Here is a 13,954-nt window from a genome sequence, read left to right on the forward strand (position 1 = left end):
TGCTGGCTGAGGTCTTCTTGCACCTTCATGCTCTTCTCTTTTTAGCCCTTAACTTTGTGTTTGTCCACTTTTTTTCTACTTTGTGATATCCGATAGGAGACGTATAAGTAAGAATTATATTTGACTATATGTACCTGATGGTAAACTTGACTTCACTTGACGCAATTCACATCAAGATGTTCAAATGGGTTCACTAATTCAGTAAACACTTCATGAGATCCCAGCTGACAGGTTTGTGTTTTCTTGCACCTTTTTTTTTTGGCCTTTCTGGGATGGCCGCAGTCATCAAAATGAAACACAGCTGAGGTTTCAGGGCTCTGCTAAGCTCCTCGCACTTGTGACACACACTTTGCATGTCTCTCTGTCTTGCCCAGCTAGTTGCTAGAAATCATCAAAGGGATGTGTTGCTAAAAACGCAATGCAAAAAAAGAAAAAAAGAGCTTCTTGCACAGCAGAGCCGCTTCAAAAAGACAAAAGGGGAAGCACTGGGCAGCCGGCCAAATCTCTGCAATCCAGAGCTCAACCTTTTAAACCGACCAGCAGGATGAGACCGTTCTGCACACCCAGGCCATTTAAGATGGCTAACAGCTCAAGTTTTTAAGGGTCATCGGAGTCTCCAGTTTAACCTTTGGATTTGGTGTTTGTTCCTGATCCCCTAAGGGCTGTAACTCTACTGTCTTGGCCAAAAGTTTTGAGAATGACTCCAGTGTTGGTTTTCACAAAGTTTGTTGCTTCTGTGTTTTTAGATCTTTTTGTCAGACGATTCTTTGGTATACTGATGTAGAATGACAAGCAGTTCACAAGTTTCAAAGGCTTTTAATGACAATGACATTAAGTCCGTATTTGCAGTGTTGGCCCTCCTTTCTTTATCAAGACCTCTGCAATTCGCCCTGGCAGGCTGTCTGTCAATCAACTTCTGGGCCCAATCCTGACAGATGGCAGCCCATTCTTGCAGAATCAATGCTTGGAGTTTGTCAGAATTGGTGGGGTTTTTGTTTGTCCACCTGCCTTTTGAGGATTGACCACAAGTTCTCAATGGAATTAAAGATCTGGGGAGTTTCCTGACCATGGACCCCAATATTTCAATGTTTTGTTCCCCGAGCCACTTAGTTCTCACTTTTGCCTTATGACCTGGTGGTCACCAAACTGTTCTTGGATGGTTGTGAATGAGAATGACCTCAGTGTTGGTTTCCACAAAGTTTGCTGCTTCAGTGTTTTTAAATCTTTTTGTCAGATGTTTCTATGGGATACTGAAGTAGAATTACAAGCATTTCAGAAGTTTCAAGGGCTTGTATTGACAATGACATTAAGTTGACATTGTGCAGAGTCCATATTTGCAGTGTTGGCCCTCCTTTCTTTTTCAAGACCTCCTCACACCAGGCATTTAGCTTCAGAGGTAGCGCCGTGGGTAACACCATCTGTACTCAGTATTCTCAACTCCATAAGCTGATCCAAGCCAGGATCCTTCTGGAGTTTCATCAGCGTCTACATAGCCTGGTCAATTTATTTTATCAGCGCTTACTGGTCACTAAAAGGCAGAGTAGTGGCTCTGAGGTTAGGGATCTGCCCCGGTAATCAGAAGGTTTCCAGTTTGAAACCCATTAATGCCAGAAGACTTACTCTGTTGGGCCCTTGAGTAAGGCCCTTAACCTGCAATTGCTCCATACTGGGTATGCTGTTAATGTGAAAGTAGGTCCGTTTAATTACAGGGAAAACCTAGGGGGGTTGGTGGCAGGTTTGGCACTCCGGACACCAGAAAAAAAACCTCACAGTGTTCAGTGTGGTGTTGTGGTGTCACCCACTTCACCAGGTGGTTTGTCGTGTGGTGGGTGCAGCAACACGCTATATCAGCGCCTGCTCCCAACGTCTCTTTCTTACTGTTAGCTGCTTTCTAGCCATCCTTCCTGTTGCCACTCTCTGCATCTTCATAAATTCTGCTGGGCTTTCACACTTGGGAAAAGGAGGTTGTAGATCAGATGAAAATATATGTTCTAATATTGCAGATTTTCTTGTGGAGAAACACTATTTTTTTGTGAAGTTTTGTTGTGAATTTAGTTTCTCTTAAATCATTTCATTCATCACTATACGTAATTCATTATTCAGTCCGTGACCAATCAGGGTGAAATGTCATAAAATATTTTCCAGGGTGGTTCAAATGTGAAATCCACCTTCGTGGTTAGGTCTTTGCTTCTTTTGGCTCACCCACTTCACTAGTGACACGTGGTGCGTTGGTCTTTAAGATAGACTGCATTTTTGTGTTTTATTTTAATTATTTATTTCTTATTTACTTGACTGTCCATGAACATTAGACACTAAATAGTATCATTAGAGACAGTGAAGACTTAAGTGATTACAATAAAATGCATGTAGATACTGAGCAGATCTTTTGTTTTCTAAAGGTCTAAAGATTGAAGCAACAGCAGAGAAAGTCAAAGAAAATGAAAATGTGACTCTGATGTGCGGAATGAATTGCAGCCTCGACAAAAGCAACTTCTCCTGGTTCAGGAATGGAAAACGTTTAGAGAGAACATCACAGAAGCTTGAAATTAAGAGAGCTACCTATGAGGACGACGGCAGTTACTCCTGTCAGACTGGAAACGTCACTTCCCCGGCATTTCTACTGAACGTGGAGTGTGAGTCTGAATTTGAGTGTTTTTAACAGTTTAATTAGGGCTGGAGTCAAACATTAAGAGAATCTCGAATAACGCGGAAAGTGTATCAGTTAAAGAAAGAAAGAAATGCAAACATAAAAGATAAAATCTGGACAAATTGAGAAGGTTTTCCTTTCATGATACAAAATGTGTATTAGACCAGTTAAATAATGAAGTTGGATTTTCTCAAAATCATCTTCATACAAATAGTAAATTTACCACAAACACTGAAACAGCGAACCTCGATATTATAATCAAAATATTGACCTGTGATAGACTTACTTGTCTCTCTTTCAATTCTGTCCTTCCATTTTCCATCCCTGCATTATCTTTTTCTGGAGCAGGTAGCACATAGCAGGGATAAAACTCAACTGGGACATCAGTCCATCATGAACTAGACATGTGCACCATTTACATTTAGGGGAGAAATACTGGAAGAAAAATCAAGGAAGGGTAGGCCACTTTGAAGCAGGACACGGCCTTCAGTATTTTAGAGTTAACAGAGCAGTCAAGGAGGAGGTGAAGTGAATCAGGAACAGTAAAGGGTTTAAAAAGTACAGCCAGTGAAATAGCAGACGCTCTAAACTCACCCTTTTCTGAGGTCTTCACATGTGAGAAAGTGGATAACCTCCCACTGGTAACAGGGACTACTAAGGATGTACTGTGGGATTTAGAAATTGTACAGGGAGAAGAGCTGCTGAGATTAAATAGGCTGACATCAAACGAATCACCAGGATCAGAGAATATTTACCCTCAAGTTCTTAAGGAGGTTAGCGAGTGCAGATTTTTGGGAAGTCACTGCGCACTGGGGAGATTCCAAAATTACAGGAAATTGGCAAATATTATCCTGTTATATAAAAAGGGTGACCGGGCAGGTTGAAGTAACTATATACCAGTAAGCTTAACGTGTCTCACAGGGAAATTAATGAAAGGAATTACTAAGGAAAAGATTGGGCCGCACATGGCAAGAGCAGGATAGGCTCAGAAGAGGGAGGTCGTGTTTTACCAACATGATGGAATTCTATATGGAAGCAACAAATGGATCTGAACAGAGTGGAGCAGATGATATTATTGATCTGAACTTTTGATAAGGTGCCACATGAGAGGGTGGCCATCAAATGAAAAGAAGTAGCAGTTCAGGATGATGTTTTTAGATGCCAGCAGGGGGCAGTGCAGGGGCTGCTGCTATATTTAATATAAATAAATGACTTAGTTAAGAGTATAAGTAACAAGCTGGTTAAGTTTGCAAATGATACCAAGATAGGTGGATTGGCAGATAACCTCAAATCTGTTGAATTGTCACAGAGGGACCTGGACAGCACACAAACCTTGGGCAGATTTGTTGCCGAAGAAATTTAATGTAAGTAAATGTAAAATAATACATGTAGGAAGTAAAAATGTGAGGTTTGAATACACAACGGGAGGTCTGAAAATCAAAAGTACACCTTAAGAGAAGGATTTAGGAGTCGTAATGGACTCTAAGCTATCAACCTCCAGACAGTGTGCAGAACTAATTGAGCAGGTAAACAGAATGTCAGGTTATACAGCGGTATGGTGTGTGGAGTACAAGTCACAGGAAGTTCTGCTCACGCTTTATAACACACTGGTGAGGCCTCATCTGGAGTCCTGGGTGCAGTTTTGGTCTTCAGGCTACAAAATGGCACTAGAGAAGGTCCAGAGAGGAGCGACTAAGCTGATTCCAGGGCTACAGGTGATGAGTTATGACGAAAGATTAAAAGAGCTGAGCATTGTCAGAGATGAAGAGGAGAACTGACTGAAGTGTTTAAAATTATGAATAGAATTAGTCCAGTGTGACATTAAATGAGGTCATTGAGAACACAGGGACCCGATTTGAAATTTGTGAAGGGTACATTTCAAACAAATATTAGGAAGTTATTCTTTACACAGCAAACCACAGACACTTAGAATAAGTCACCAAGTAGTGTGGTGGACAGGAGGAGTTTAGGGACTTTCAAAACTTGACTTGATGTTATTTTAGAAGAATTAAGAGGATAGGCCTGGCAAGCTTTGAGGAGATGAACGGCCTGTTCTAATGTACTTGACATTTCACTGTGACACCCTTCTTCTGAAAGGAGCTTAATTTATAAACGACAGAAAATGGACAACTCTGCCTCCGACTGACCTGTCACTGTGCCCTGTATTGTAGACGCCCCCAAGAATGTGGTCATCGCAGGACAGCCATCCTCTGCTTGTACAGAAGACGTGAAATCGGTGGCTCTATACTGCAAAGCCTTGGCGAACCGACCTGATAAAAACACTGAGGTCGAATCAAGAGAACAACGAAGCATCAGTCCAGCTGAAGCCACAAATGTCCATGAGATTGCCACGTCCTCTGCTGTCAAGCCAGAGGTGAACGGTGAGCATCCTTTCAGCTTTGCGTGTTAGAGAAGCAAAACTATAAATGACAAGTTTCCATTTAAACAGTAAATTAGGCTTAGAGAATGATGTGCAGGTCAGGTGGACACCGCTCTCTCCACAGCGGTCTGTACTGACTGCACCCATTATTCCTTGATAATTTCAACTTCCCACTTATTTATTTCTGTTTTCCTCAGGTGAATGCACACTCACCTCACAACTTGTGCTTTGGTTTCTCGGTATTTACGTGTTTCAGTTGGGACTCCTTCATGAGTTTGAACAGAATAAAAGATTTGTCAAAAGGCCGTCAAACCTTCGTAGATGATGTTTGGCTTTTGTGTCAAAGTTTATCCCGTTACAGGGTGTGTGATTATTTAAGAGAAGATTTTAATTAGTGTTCATCTGACCTTTATGACCAATAAAGACACACATTTCATATTCTCTATAAGAAATATTTAGTTCAAACAGAGAATTTTGGTGTAACAACTATTCTGCTATCTCTCAACTTTGTTATAATCTGCTTTTTTTCCTTCCACTACCAATTTTATCTATTTTTTGTTTGTTCATTTGTTATTTTTTTCTTTTGATGGTAATATAGGTCGGTCGGCCTGCCTTATCTATGGCTATATGGTTCCAGGACCCCTTGCAGATGTGCAAAAATCAGGGAGGCTCAGGACTTTTATAAAAGCATAAAGACGATTGTGTGCATGAAGCGAACACAAGTGCTGAAACAGCAGGACTGAGAGTTGGCTGGGCTTGTGTTACACCGTGACTCAGCAGCATTGGCCAGCACATGTTGTTTCTGGTGGGCATTTAGTGGGCAGCACTCTTGGCGGGAATTTCAAATGTTCTTTTTTGAAAATATTCTGCATTTTTTTTTTATATATTCCAAACTATACAAGGTGGACCGATGGTATTTACTTGGTATTTTATGACATTATTTTTATTGTAGGGGCTGCTGTTTTGTGTTTTCTTCTTTGTGGTGCTTGCCATATTTTTTATAGAACAGCAATGTTGGTACCTCGTAATCAGCAGCATTTTGTGTGAGATTACCGATGGTGGAGTGATATATACCTGCATATCATCCTAGCTTTGGGAAAGCAACTTTTTTCTTGTGTTTATTTTGCATGAGGATTCTTTTTGTTAGTTTGGCCTAAAAACCTGCAACATAAATTAAACTGAAAGGGTAAAAAACTTCTGTCTCACACGTGTGAGGCGCTGGGTTATGTTGTCTGTCACACCGTAACTCACGATTGTTTTTTCGATTTCACTTTCTCTTGCCTATTAAAGGCTCCTTCTTTCCCAGTCACAAAAAACATCCACTATTCATTGTGTTCTAATTTGAGTTGCACAAAGCAGACCTCGAGTTTTGGTTTGTCCTTTTTACGAAAGGTAGCTTAGCTGTTTGACCCTACTTGTTTAACACTAGAATTACCAGAGCCTACGAAAAAACTCGTAATTCCGTCCCACCTTTGTCTTCACACCTCTCCGCCAGCGCCCTTTGTCTTCTAACTGTGCTGATAAAGAGAAGCTAGGAGCAGCCGGCTATTCCATCCCCCCACCAATTTAGAACGTGCGCGAACTTCTCTCAGCTCAGGCCTTGATTGAGTATCTGGGAGTGAAGTGGAGTTTTAGAGTGGAAATAATAGATCGTTATTTGGAACACACACATTTCATGTCTGTTCCGTTTCTACAGTAATCTGTGTCAACACATTGTTAAAACAGAAACGTTTTTTTATATTCTAGTAGTAGATGACAAAATGTAGGCATAAACTATATAATTCACTTTTCATTCTCTCAGTTGCGTTCAGAATCAATCCATACAACCCCATCTGACACGGCTGTTTTCACTAAAGACGCGCTATAGCTCTGCAGTGTACCACGATGCATACTAACGCCAAACCCCCCCACCCCCGGGTTCTGACACACAAACGCTGGCGAAGCTGCCTTCTTCGTATCTCACCATCACTTGCTTTTCTTTTATTCAGTTTTATTGAGTGTTCCTGCCAGTCCCCGCATGTTGCTGTATGCTGTTTCTTTTGTACTCCAGCACATGCAGAGGAAAGAATGGTAAAGACCAGTAACTTTGGCGCTATATGCAATCATCAGACACTCCCCATCTGCCCGTGTCGCTCAAACACAGGAACATATATTGGTTTAAAAGTATAACAAAAGTGCACTTTTATTTAAGTGCACTTTTTCCATCGCCTTTTCCTATAAGAAGCAGTGTACACACTTCTCTATGCTGTGGTTTCTATTACACACCTGAAAGAAAGAGACAATATATGTGAAAATATAATCGCACTAATGCAATATTATTTGAAAACGAACAGCGTCAGATCGGGTGTGAATTTATGCAGGAACTGGAAATTCTCTGATGCGGGACCTTCCCCCAGGGAAGAAAGTACAGTGTCAGGTGCTCATTCAGTGTAATAGAAACCATAGCACAGAGAGGTGTGTACACGGCAACAAGTACACGTGTCGTAAATGTAGGAAGGACGGTCCTTGGGTGTGTGGGAACTGTTAATATTTGAATGTGATGATTTTATATAGCACGGAATGAAAATCTGCACTTCTTAGCATTGCACCATGCAAGCTGTCGATCAATCGCCTACTGTAACTTGCTTTCTTTTTCTTCGGTTATACAGGTAGTTTTGAATAAAAGTGCACTTGTTTTGTTTGTGAAATGAAGTGTCTGCGCACTTTTCGTGGCATTACACGTATTTTTGAGCATGCCCGCTTGAGCAGTATAAAAGTATTGAAAAGTATAACAAAACAACGGGCAGATGGAGAGTGTCTGATGATTGCATATAGCGCCAAACTTACTGCTCTTTACTATTCTCTCCTCTGCGTGCCCTGGAGTACAAAAGAAACAGAATACAGACGCGCTATAGCTCTGCAGTGTACCACGATGCATACTAACGCCCCCTCACCCGGTTCTGATACACAGACGCTGGCGGCTGCCTTCTTCGTATCTCACCGCACTTGATTTTCTTTTTATTCAGTTTTATTGAGTGTTCCTGCCAGTCCCCGCATGTTGCTGTATGCTGGATATTTTCACATGTATTGTCTCTTTCTTTCAGGTGTGTAATAGAAACCACAGCATAGAGAGAAGTGTGTACACTGCTTCTTACAGGAAAAGGCGATGGAAAAAGTGCACTTGAATAAAAGTGCACTTTTGTTATACTTTTACACCAATATATGTTCCTGTGTTTGAACGACACGGGCAGATGGGGAGTGTCTGATGATTGCATATAGCGCCGGTTACTGGTCTTTACCATTCTTTCCTCTGCATGTCCTGGAGTACAAAAGAAACAGCATACAGCAACATGCGGGGACTGGCAGGAACACTCAATAAAACTGAATAAAAAGAAAAGCAAGTGACGGTGAGATACGAAGAAGGCAGCTTCGCCAGTGTTTGTGTGTCAGAACCCCCTTGGCCGTTAGTATGCATCGTGGTACACTGTAGAGCTATAGCGTGTCTTTAGTGAAAACAGCCGTGTCAGATGGGGTTGTATGGATTGATTCTGAACGCGACTGAGAGAATGAAAAGTGAATTAAAAAAATAAAGCTAACCTTCACAAGGATCATAAATTGCACCGGCTGTTACAGACTGAAATCAAATGTATGTTTTTATTCTAAAACAGTAAGACTAAGAGCAGTTTACTTCTCAAAATGGAGGGGCGCAGGATCGAACTCGTGACCTCTCGATTCCCAAGCAGGGGCTGAGTCTATTGAACTACAGAGGCAGTTACAATAAACTGGTGTCAATGTCGCATGTTAAGGCGGCTTTTTGTTTCTGCAGTTATATTTTTGAATAAAAGCGCAATTGTGTTATTCTTGTGAAAATGTTTCTTTGCTATTTGGACTTCAGGCTTCATACATTATATAGTTTATGCCTACATTTTGTCATCTACTACTAGAATATAAAAAACGTTTGTTTTAACAATGTGTTGACACAGATTACTGTAGAAACGGAACAGACATGAAATGCGTGTGTTCCAAATAACGATCTATTATTTCCACTCTAAAACTCCACTTCACTCCCAGATACTCAATCAAGGCATGAGCTGAGAGAAGTTCGTGCACGTTCTAAATTGGTAGGGGTATGGAATAGCCGGCTGCTCTTTACCAGCACATTTAGAAGACAAAGGGCGCTGGCGGAGAGGTGTGAAGGGATTTAAGAAGCAGTTTAAGGTGGGACGGAATTACGAGTTTTTTCATCGGCTCTGGTAATTCTAATGTTAACATTGTCCCAAACAGAACCTCATTGCATACCGCCAGCTTCGCTGCTTTATCAAACCCTTGGCATACTTTTATCCAGAACTGCATGATTTGTTTTAAGCCATGAGAGAATATAACTGTTGATGAACACTTGATATCTGGTATAATGTCAATGGTCTTCACAAAGTAAAGTAAACCTGAATAGTCAAATATTGAGTAGGCAATGATGTAAATATCAAATACATTCCCTGTGTGGAGAAAGTTCACACTCACAAGCTCGGGAATGACTGCCTGAGAAAGGCAATAATGTGACTCACTGGGCATTACACAGCAAAGAAACACATGTCACCATTGCAGTATTTCTTCACCATTTCCCATGGCAAATACGTTACTTGTCTAATAGACAAGCCTGCTCTGTGTTTGTGAAAGGCAACATGATGGATGGTCTGGTCAGCCGCCACCTAAAAAGTGCAGATGCAGTGCCGAGTGGGAGATGCAGATGCCACAAAATAAAAGGACAAGCGTGTGAACTGTCAGTGTTATGTGTGTGAGCTGCTCACACAAAACACAACGACTACAAGAATCTGTGCTGACTGCTGATGCTGACTGCTTTGTAAGTAGCCATTTACATACATAAATCATGAAATATTGTATGTGAGTATGGCTGTAAGTGGTAAGCTATTTTAGCAGAAAACTATTAGGATTGATTATAATTGCTATTTTAAGTGTCAGCAGTTGTTTTGTGTTTCACAATTAAATACTGAAGTTGTGTTAAGCAAAGTAGCAGCACAACACAGCAAATTCTGCTTTTTTAATCAAACGAGTATAGTAATATTTCAACTGAAAATATATACAAACAAAAGACTGCATGCCAAGAAATAATTTATTTTTTCACACAGTCATTCTCATGCTAGCGTGTCTGTGGTTCTCCGTGGCAGGGCAGAGGGGCACTCTACCAGGATGCTGAGCTAGTGGGCCATTGGTGAGAACAAAAGGATGCAGACAGCACTTGGCATGAAGGCAGCAGTTATAATACCTAAAAAAGGAGCAGTTTGTAAGCGGCTAAAGCTTCCATTAGGCTGTGCTATGATTGCAGCAGATTTGGACAAGAACATGTGCAAGAATTTAAAAACTTTACCTTATAAACAGTGCTTGATGTTAACTTTAAATTATGGCTAAAATTACAACAATGCACCCCATCTGAAAGAAACTTAAATTAAAGTAGAAGACACAATGGTTAAAAATTGAACCCTTCCATTTCTCATGGACCTGTTATTTTGTACTTCTGTATTTTAGATGCTCCCAAAAATACAGCCAACACAGATCAGTCCGCCGCTAGTATAGAAGAAGGGAAATCTGTGATGATCAACTGCAAAGCCTTGGCAAATCCACCCAGCAACTACACCTGGTTCAAGAACAACACGGGACAAATAGGATCAGGAGAACAACTAAACATCAACAAATTTGATGTGAGTCATGCTGGGACTTATTACTGTGAGGCCAAAAACATCTACGGGACAGCAAAGTCTCCAGCTCTCGACCTAAAGGTAAAAGGTGAGCATCCTCTTAGTGTGGTGGGTTAAAGAAGTAAAAATATCACAATATAGGCAGTAGAGTAGACATAGACCCTGATGTGACTCCTTCACGAATATAATAAGATGAAAGGATTTGTCAAAAGGTTACCATCACTGTAGAAGAAATGCAAGTGCACATTACTGTGGTCTTCCTCTGGTTACTAGGGATGATTTCCTGTTGTATAACTAATGACACAAGGGCCAAGTTATTTAAGATGAGGTTTTCCATTCACCTCACTTTTGTGATCAACTAAGGTGCTGGAAGAGAATGTGGACAGAGCTAACACCCTGAATTAAAAGGTTTTCCTTCTCACTACCATATTCTTCCAATTGCCAGTTCCGTTCCCTCCACACCATGTCTACTGCATCAACCACTCCTACGACTTTAACTGGAAGGGCAAGTCCACTTTTGACCATCAGTACGGATGATCGATAACTGATGACTAAGTGAGATAACTTAGAATCCTGAGGAAGAGCTGCGGGGCCAGATGGCGTCAGTCCTTGAGTTCTGAAGGCCTGTGCTGATCAACTTGGTGGCATCCTTGGCTTCCTGTTCAGGCTGTCCTTAAGGTTCCAAAAAGTGCCACTGATGTGAAAAATGTCCTGTACTTTTCCAGGTCTAAAAACAAAGAGGAGCCTTGTCAACTCATGATTCTGTATATTGATGACGACGATGAGGCACAGGGTAGGATTCATGTGGAGAACTTGTGAGAATTGTCTGCAGCTCAACAACAGCAAAACTAAGGGAATTATTCACACCTGGGGCCTCATGCATAACGCTGTGCATAGACTTCATACCAAAACATGGAGTATGGACAAAAGCGGAAATGTTCGTATGCACAAAAAAGTCCAGATGCATAAATCTGTGCATTTGACAACTTCCACGTTCTTCTGCTGCATAAATCCCGGTCAGCGTGAAAAGTAACGCACATGCACACGGAGGCCTCCACTCCCAAACTCCTCCCAGAATTATGCCTCTTTGAATATGCAAATCAATATAAATAGCTCTTAAGCTCAGTGTTCTGTGAAATAGCAATGGCAAAAGCATTGGGGGAAATAGAAGAAATTCAGCGAATACCAAGTGGAGGAAAAGAAAACGTACTATTTGTTGGTTTTAACAGTGGGATAATCAACAAAAGGAAGTTGATTGAGTGACATAGAGTGTCAGAGAAACTTGAAAGCTCAAGTTCACAAAGTTTCACAGTGCCCGTAATAAAAAAGAAGTTGTCAGATAACAAAGTCGCTGTGAAAAGGCGAGTCGTAGCCCACCATCTGAGTGTCATATGAAAGCTTATTAGAGTAAAGAGAAAAGAAAAAAAAATAGGCACACAGTGGGGAAAAAAGCTTGAAATGTCAACTTTAATCACGTTTTTCATTTTGTTATTCAAGTAGAATATCATAAACTTCATCTTAAAATCATTTAATTTACTAGTTTCTCAAATCCCATCGTAACTAAAGTAGCACATTAAATGTTTTGTATTGTATGTGTTCTTCTATGTGCTCTATGTGTGTGAATCACTATTTGCTTCTTAAAGGGGCTTTCTTTTCCTCTGAAAGGACACAGAATCCATTACATTCATGATATTACAGTTCTCTGAATAATTAAACTGCGGTGGGCTGGCGTCCTGCCTGGGGTTTGTTTCCTGCCTTGCACCTTGTGTTGGCTGGGATTGGCTCCAGCAGACCCCCCGTGACCGTGTAGTTAGGATATAGCCAGTTGGATAATGGATGGATGACATGTCTTCATAGTACACGTTTTATTATTCCATCCATCTTTCCTTCCAGTGTCGCGTCAGCCCTAGCAAGCATATAGTGTGAGGGAGGAACAATCTCTAAACAGGGCACAAGATAGTCACTAGCACTATCGTGTCCTTGCATGTTTAATTTTTAACAATATAGATTATTTAAATGATGTTAACATTTTATCTGTATAATGTATTAAACAGGGTGGCACGGTGGGCGCAGTGGTAGCGCTGCTGCCTCGCAGTTAGGAGACCCGGGTTCGCTTCCCGGGTCCTCCCTGCGTGGAGTTTGCATGCTCTCCCTGTGTCTGCGTGGGTTTCCTCCCACAATCCAAAGACATGCAGGTTAGGTGGACTGGCGATTCTAAATAGACCCTAGTGTGTGCTGGGTGTGTTTGTGTGTGTGTCCTGCGGTGGGTTGGCTCCCTGCCCAGGATTGGTTCCTGCCTTGTGCCCTGTGTTGGCTGGGATTGGCTCCAGCAGACCCCCGTGACCCTGTATTCAGATTCAGCGGGTTAGAAGATGGATGTATTAAACATATATTGCTGCATTTCCTCTTAAAAATGATATCGTCATCATATGTAAATACGCGCTTTATAAAGTGGTGCAGGTTGTGTCATATTATAACTGTATCGCAAGTTTACAGTGAGGTGATTGTACTTATAAGTCCAGACAGTTCTACCACGAGCACTTGATGGAGTGATTGAGTGCATTTAGAGTTCTTGGGATGAAACTGTTTCTGAACCGTGAGGTCCGTACAGGATCCGCTGTGGCAAATCCTAATGGGAGCAGCTGGAAGAAGAAGAAGAAGAAGGTGCAGTGAGAGTAACAACGCTAACTTAGTTATAGTATTTAGAATAGTTTGGTCATTCTGTGGACCATTGTATTGTTACTGGTTAATTACAATTAATTAATTAATTAATGTCCTGCTCCACTGACAGACTGAGGAGATCGGTCCTCCCCCACACTATCCATCCCTGATGGAGGATCACAGGAATCATGGGAAAGAGGGGTCCTTTCATGGGAGCAACGTTTCAGCCGTGGCATGGCCAAATGGGGAGGCAGCTAGATGGATGAGGTCTCCAGGACTCTAAAAATATCCAAACCTAATTATGTCATATCATCTACTGTTAAACCGTACTTCTAAAATTTTTATTATTATGCTGTATTAAGGAATTGTTCTGTTCTGTGTATTGTGTTGTATTGACCCCCTACTTTTGACACCCACTGCACTCCCAACCTACCTGGAAAGGGGTCTCTCTTTGAACTGCCTTTCCTGAGGGGGTTGGGAGGTGGTTATAGCATTGCTACAAACACTTGAGGGTTCACATCAATGACAGATAGATAAATAGATCACCTAATTGAATCAAAGAATTTCAGGTTTTCA

General features: G+C 41.3%; 1 protein-coding gene across 1 annotated transcript; it reads left to right on the forward strand.

The window, feature by feature from the left end:
- Positions 1-2,464: 2,464 nt before the first annotated feature.
- LOC120540556 (B-cell receptor CD22-like) lies at positions 2,465-11,536 on the forward strand. Its single transcript, XM_039771395.1, has 5 exons — positions 2,465-2,633; positions 4,819-5,028; positions 10,548-10,805; positions 11,163-11,244; positions 11,443-11,536. Exons 1-5 carry the CDS (start codon positions 2,465-2,467, stop codon positions 11,534-11,536), a joined length of 813 nt encoding a protein of 270 aa, XP_039627329.1.
- The last annotated feature ends 2,418 nt before the right edge of the window (positions 11,537-13,954 follow it).

Source organism: Polypterus senegalus, chromosome 12 (assembly GCF_016835505.1).
Source record: "Polypterus senegalus isolate Bchr_013 chromosome 12, ASM1683550v1, whole genome shotgun sequence".
Classification (NCBI taxonomy): Eukaryota; Metazoa; Chordata; class Cladistia; order Polypteriformes; family Polypteridae; genus Polypterus; species Polypterus senegalus.

What these genes read in the sequence shown, in the direction of transcription:
- LOC120540556 (XM_039771395.1), top strand. Translation starts at nt 2,465, where the DNA reads ATGAATTGCAGCCTCGACAAAAGCAACTTCTCCTGGTTCAGGAATGGA. An exon ending in TCTCGACCTAAAGGTAAAAG is followed by an intron (nt 10,806 to 11,162) that starts GTGAGCATCCTC and finishes TCCAATTGCCAG; the next exon opens with TTCCGTTCCCTCCACACCAT. An exon ending in AAGTCCACTTTTGACCATCA is followed by an intron (nt 11,245 to 11,442) that starts GTACGGATGATC and finishes GTACTTTTCCAG; the next exon opens with GTCTAAAAACAAAGAGGAGC.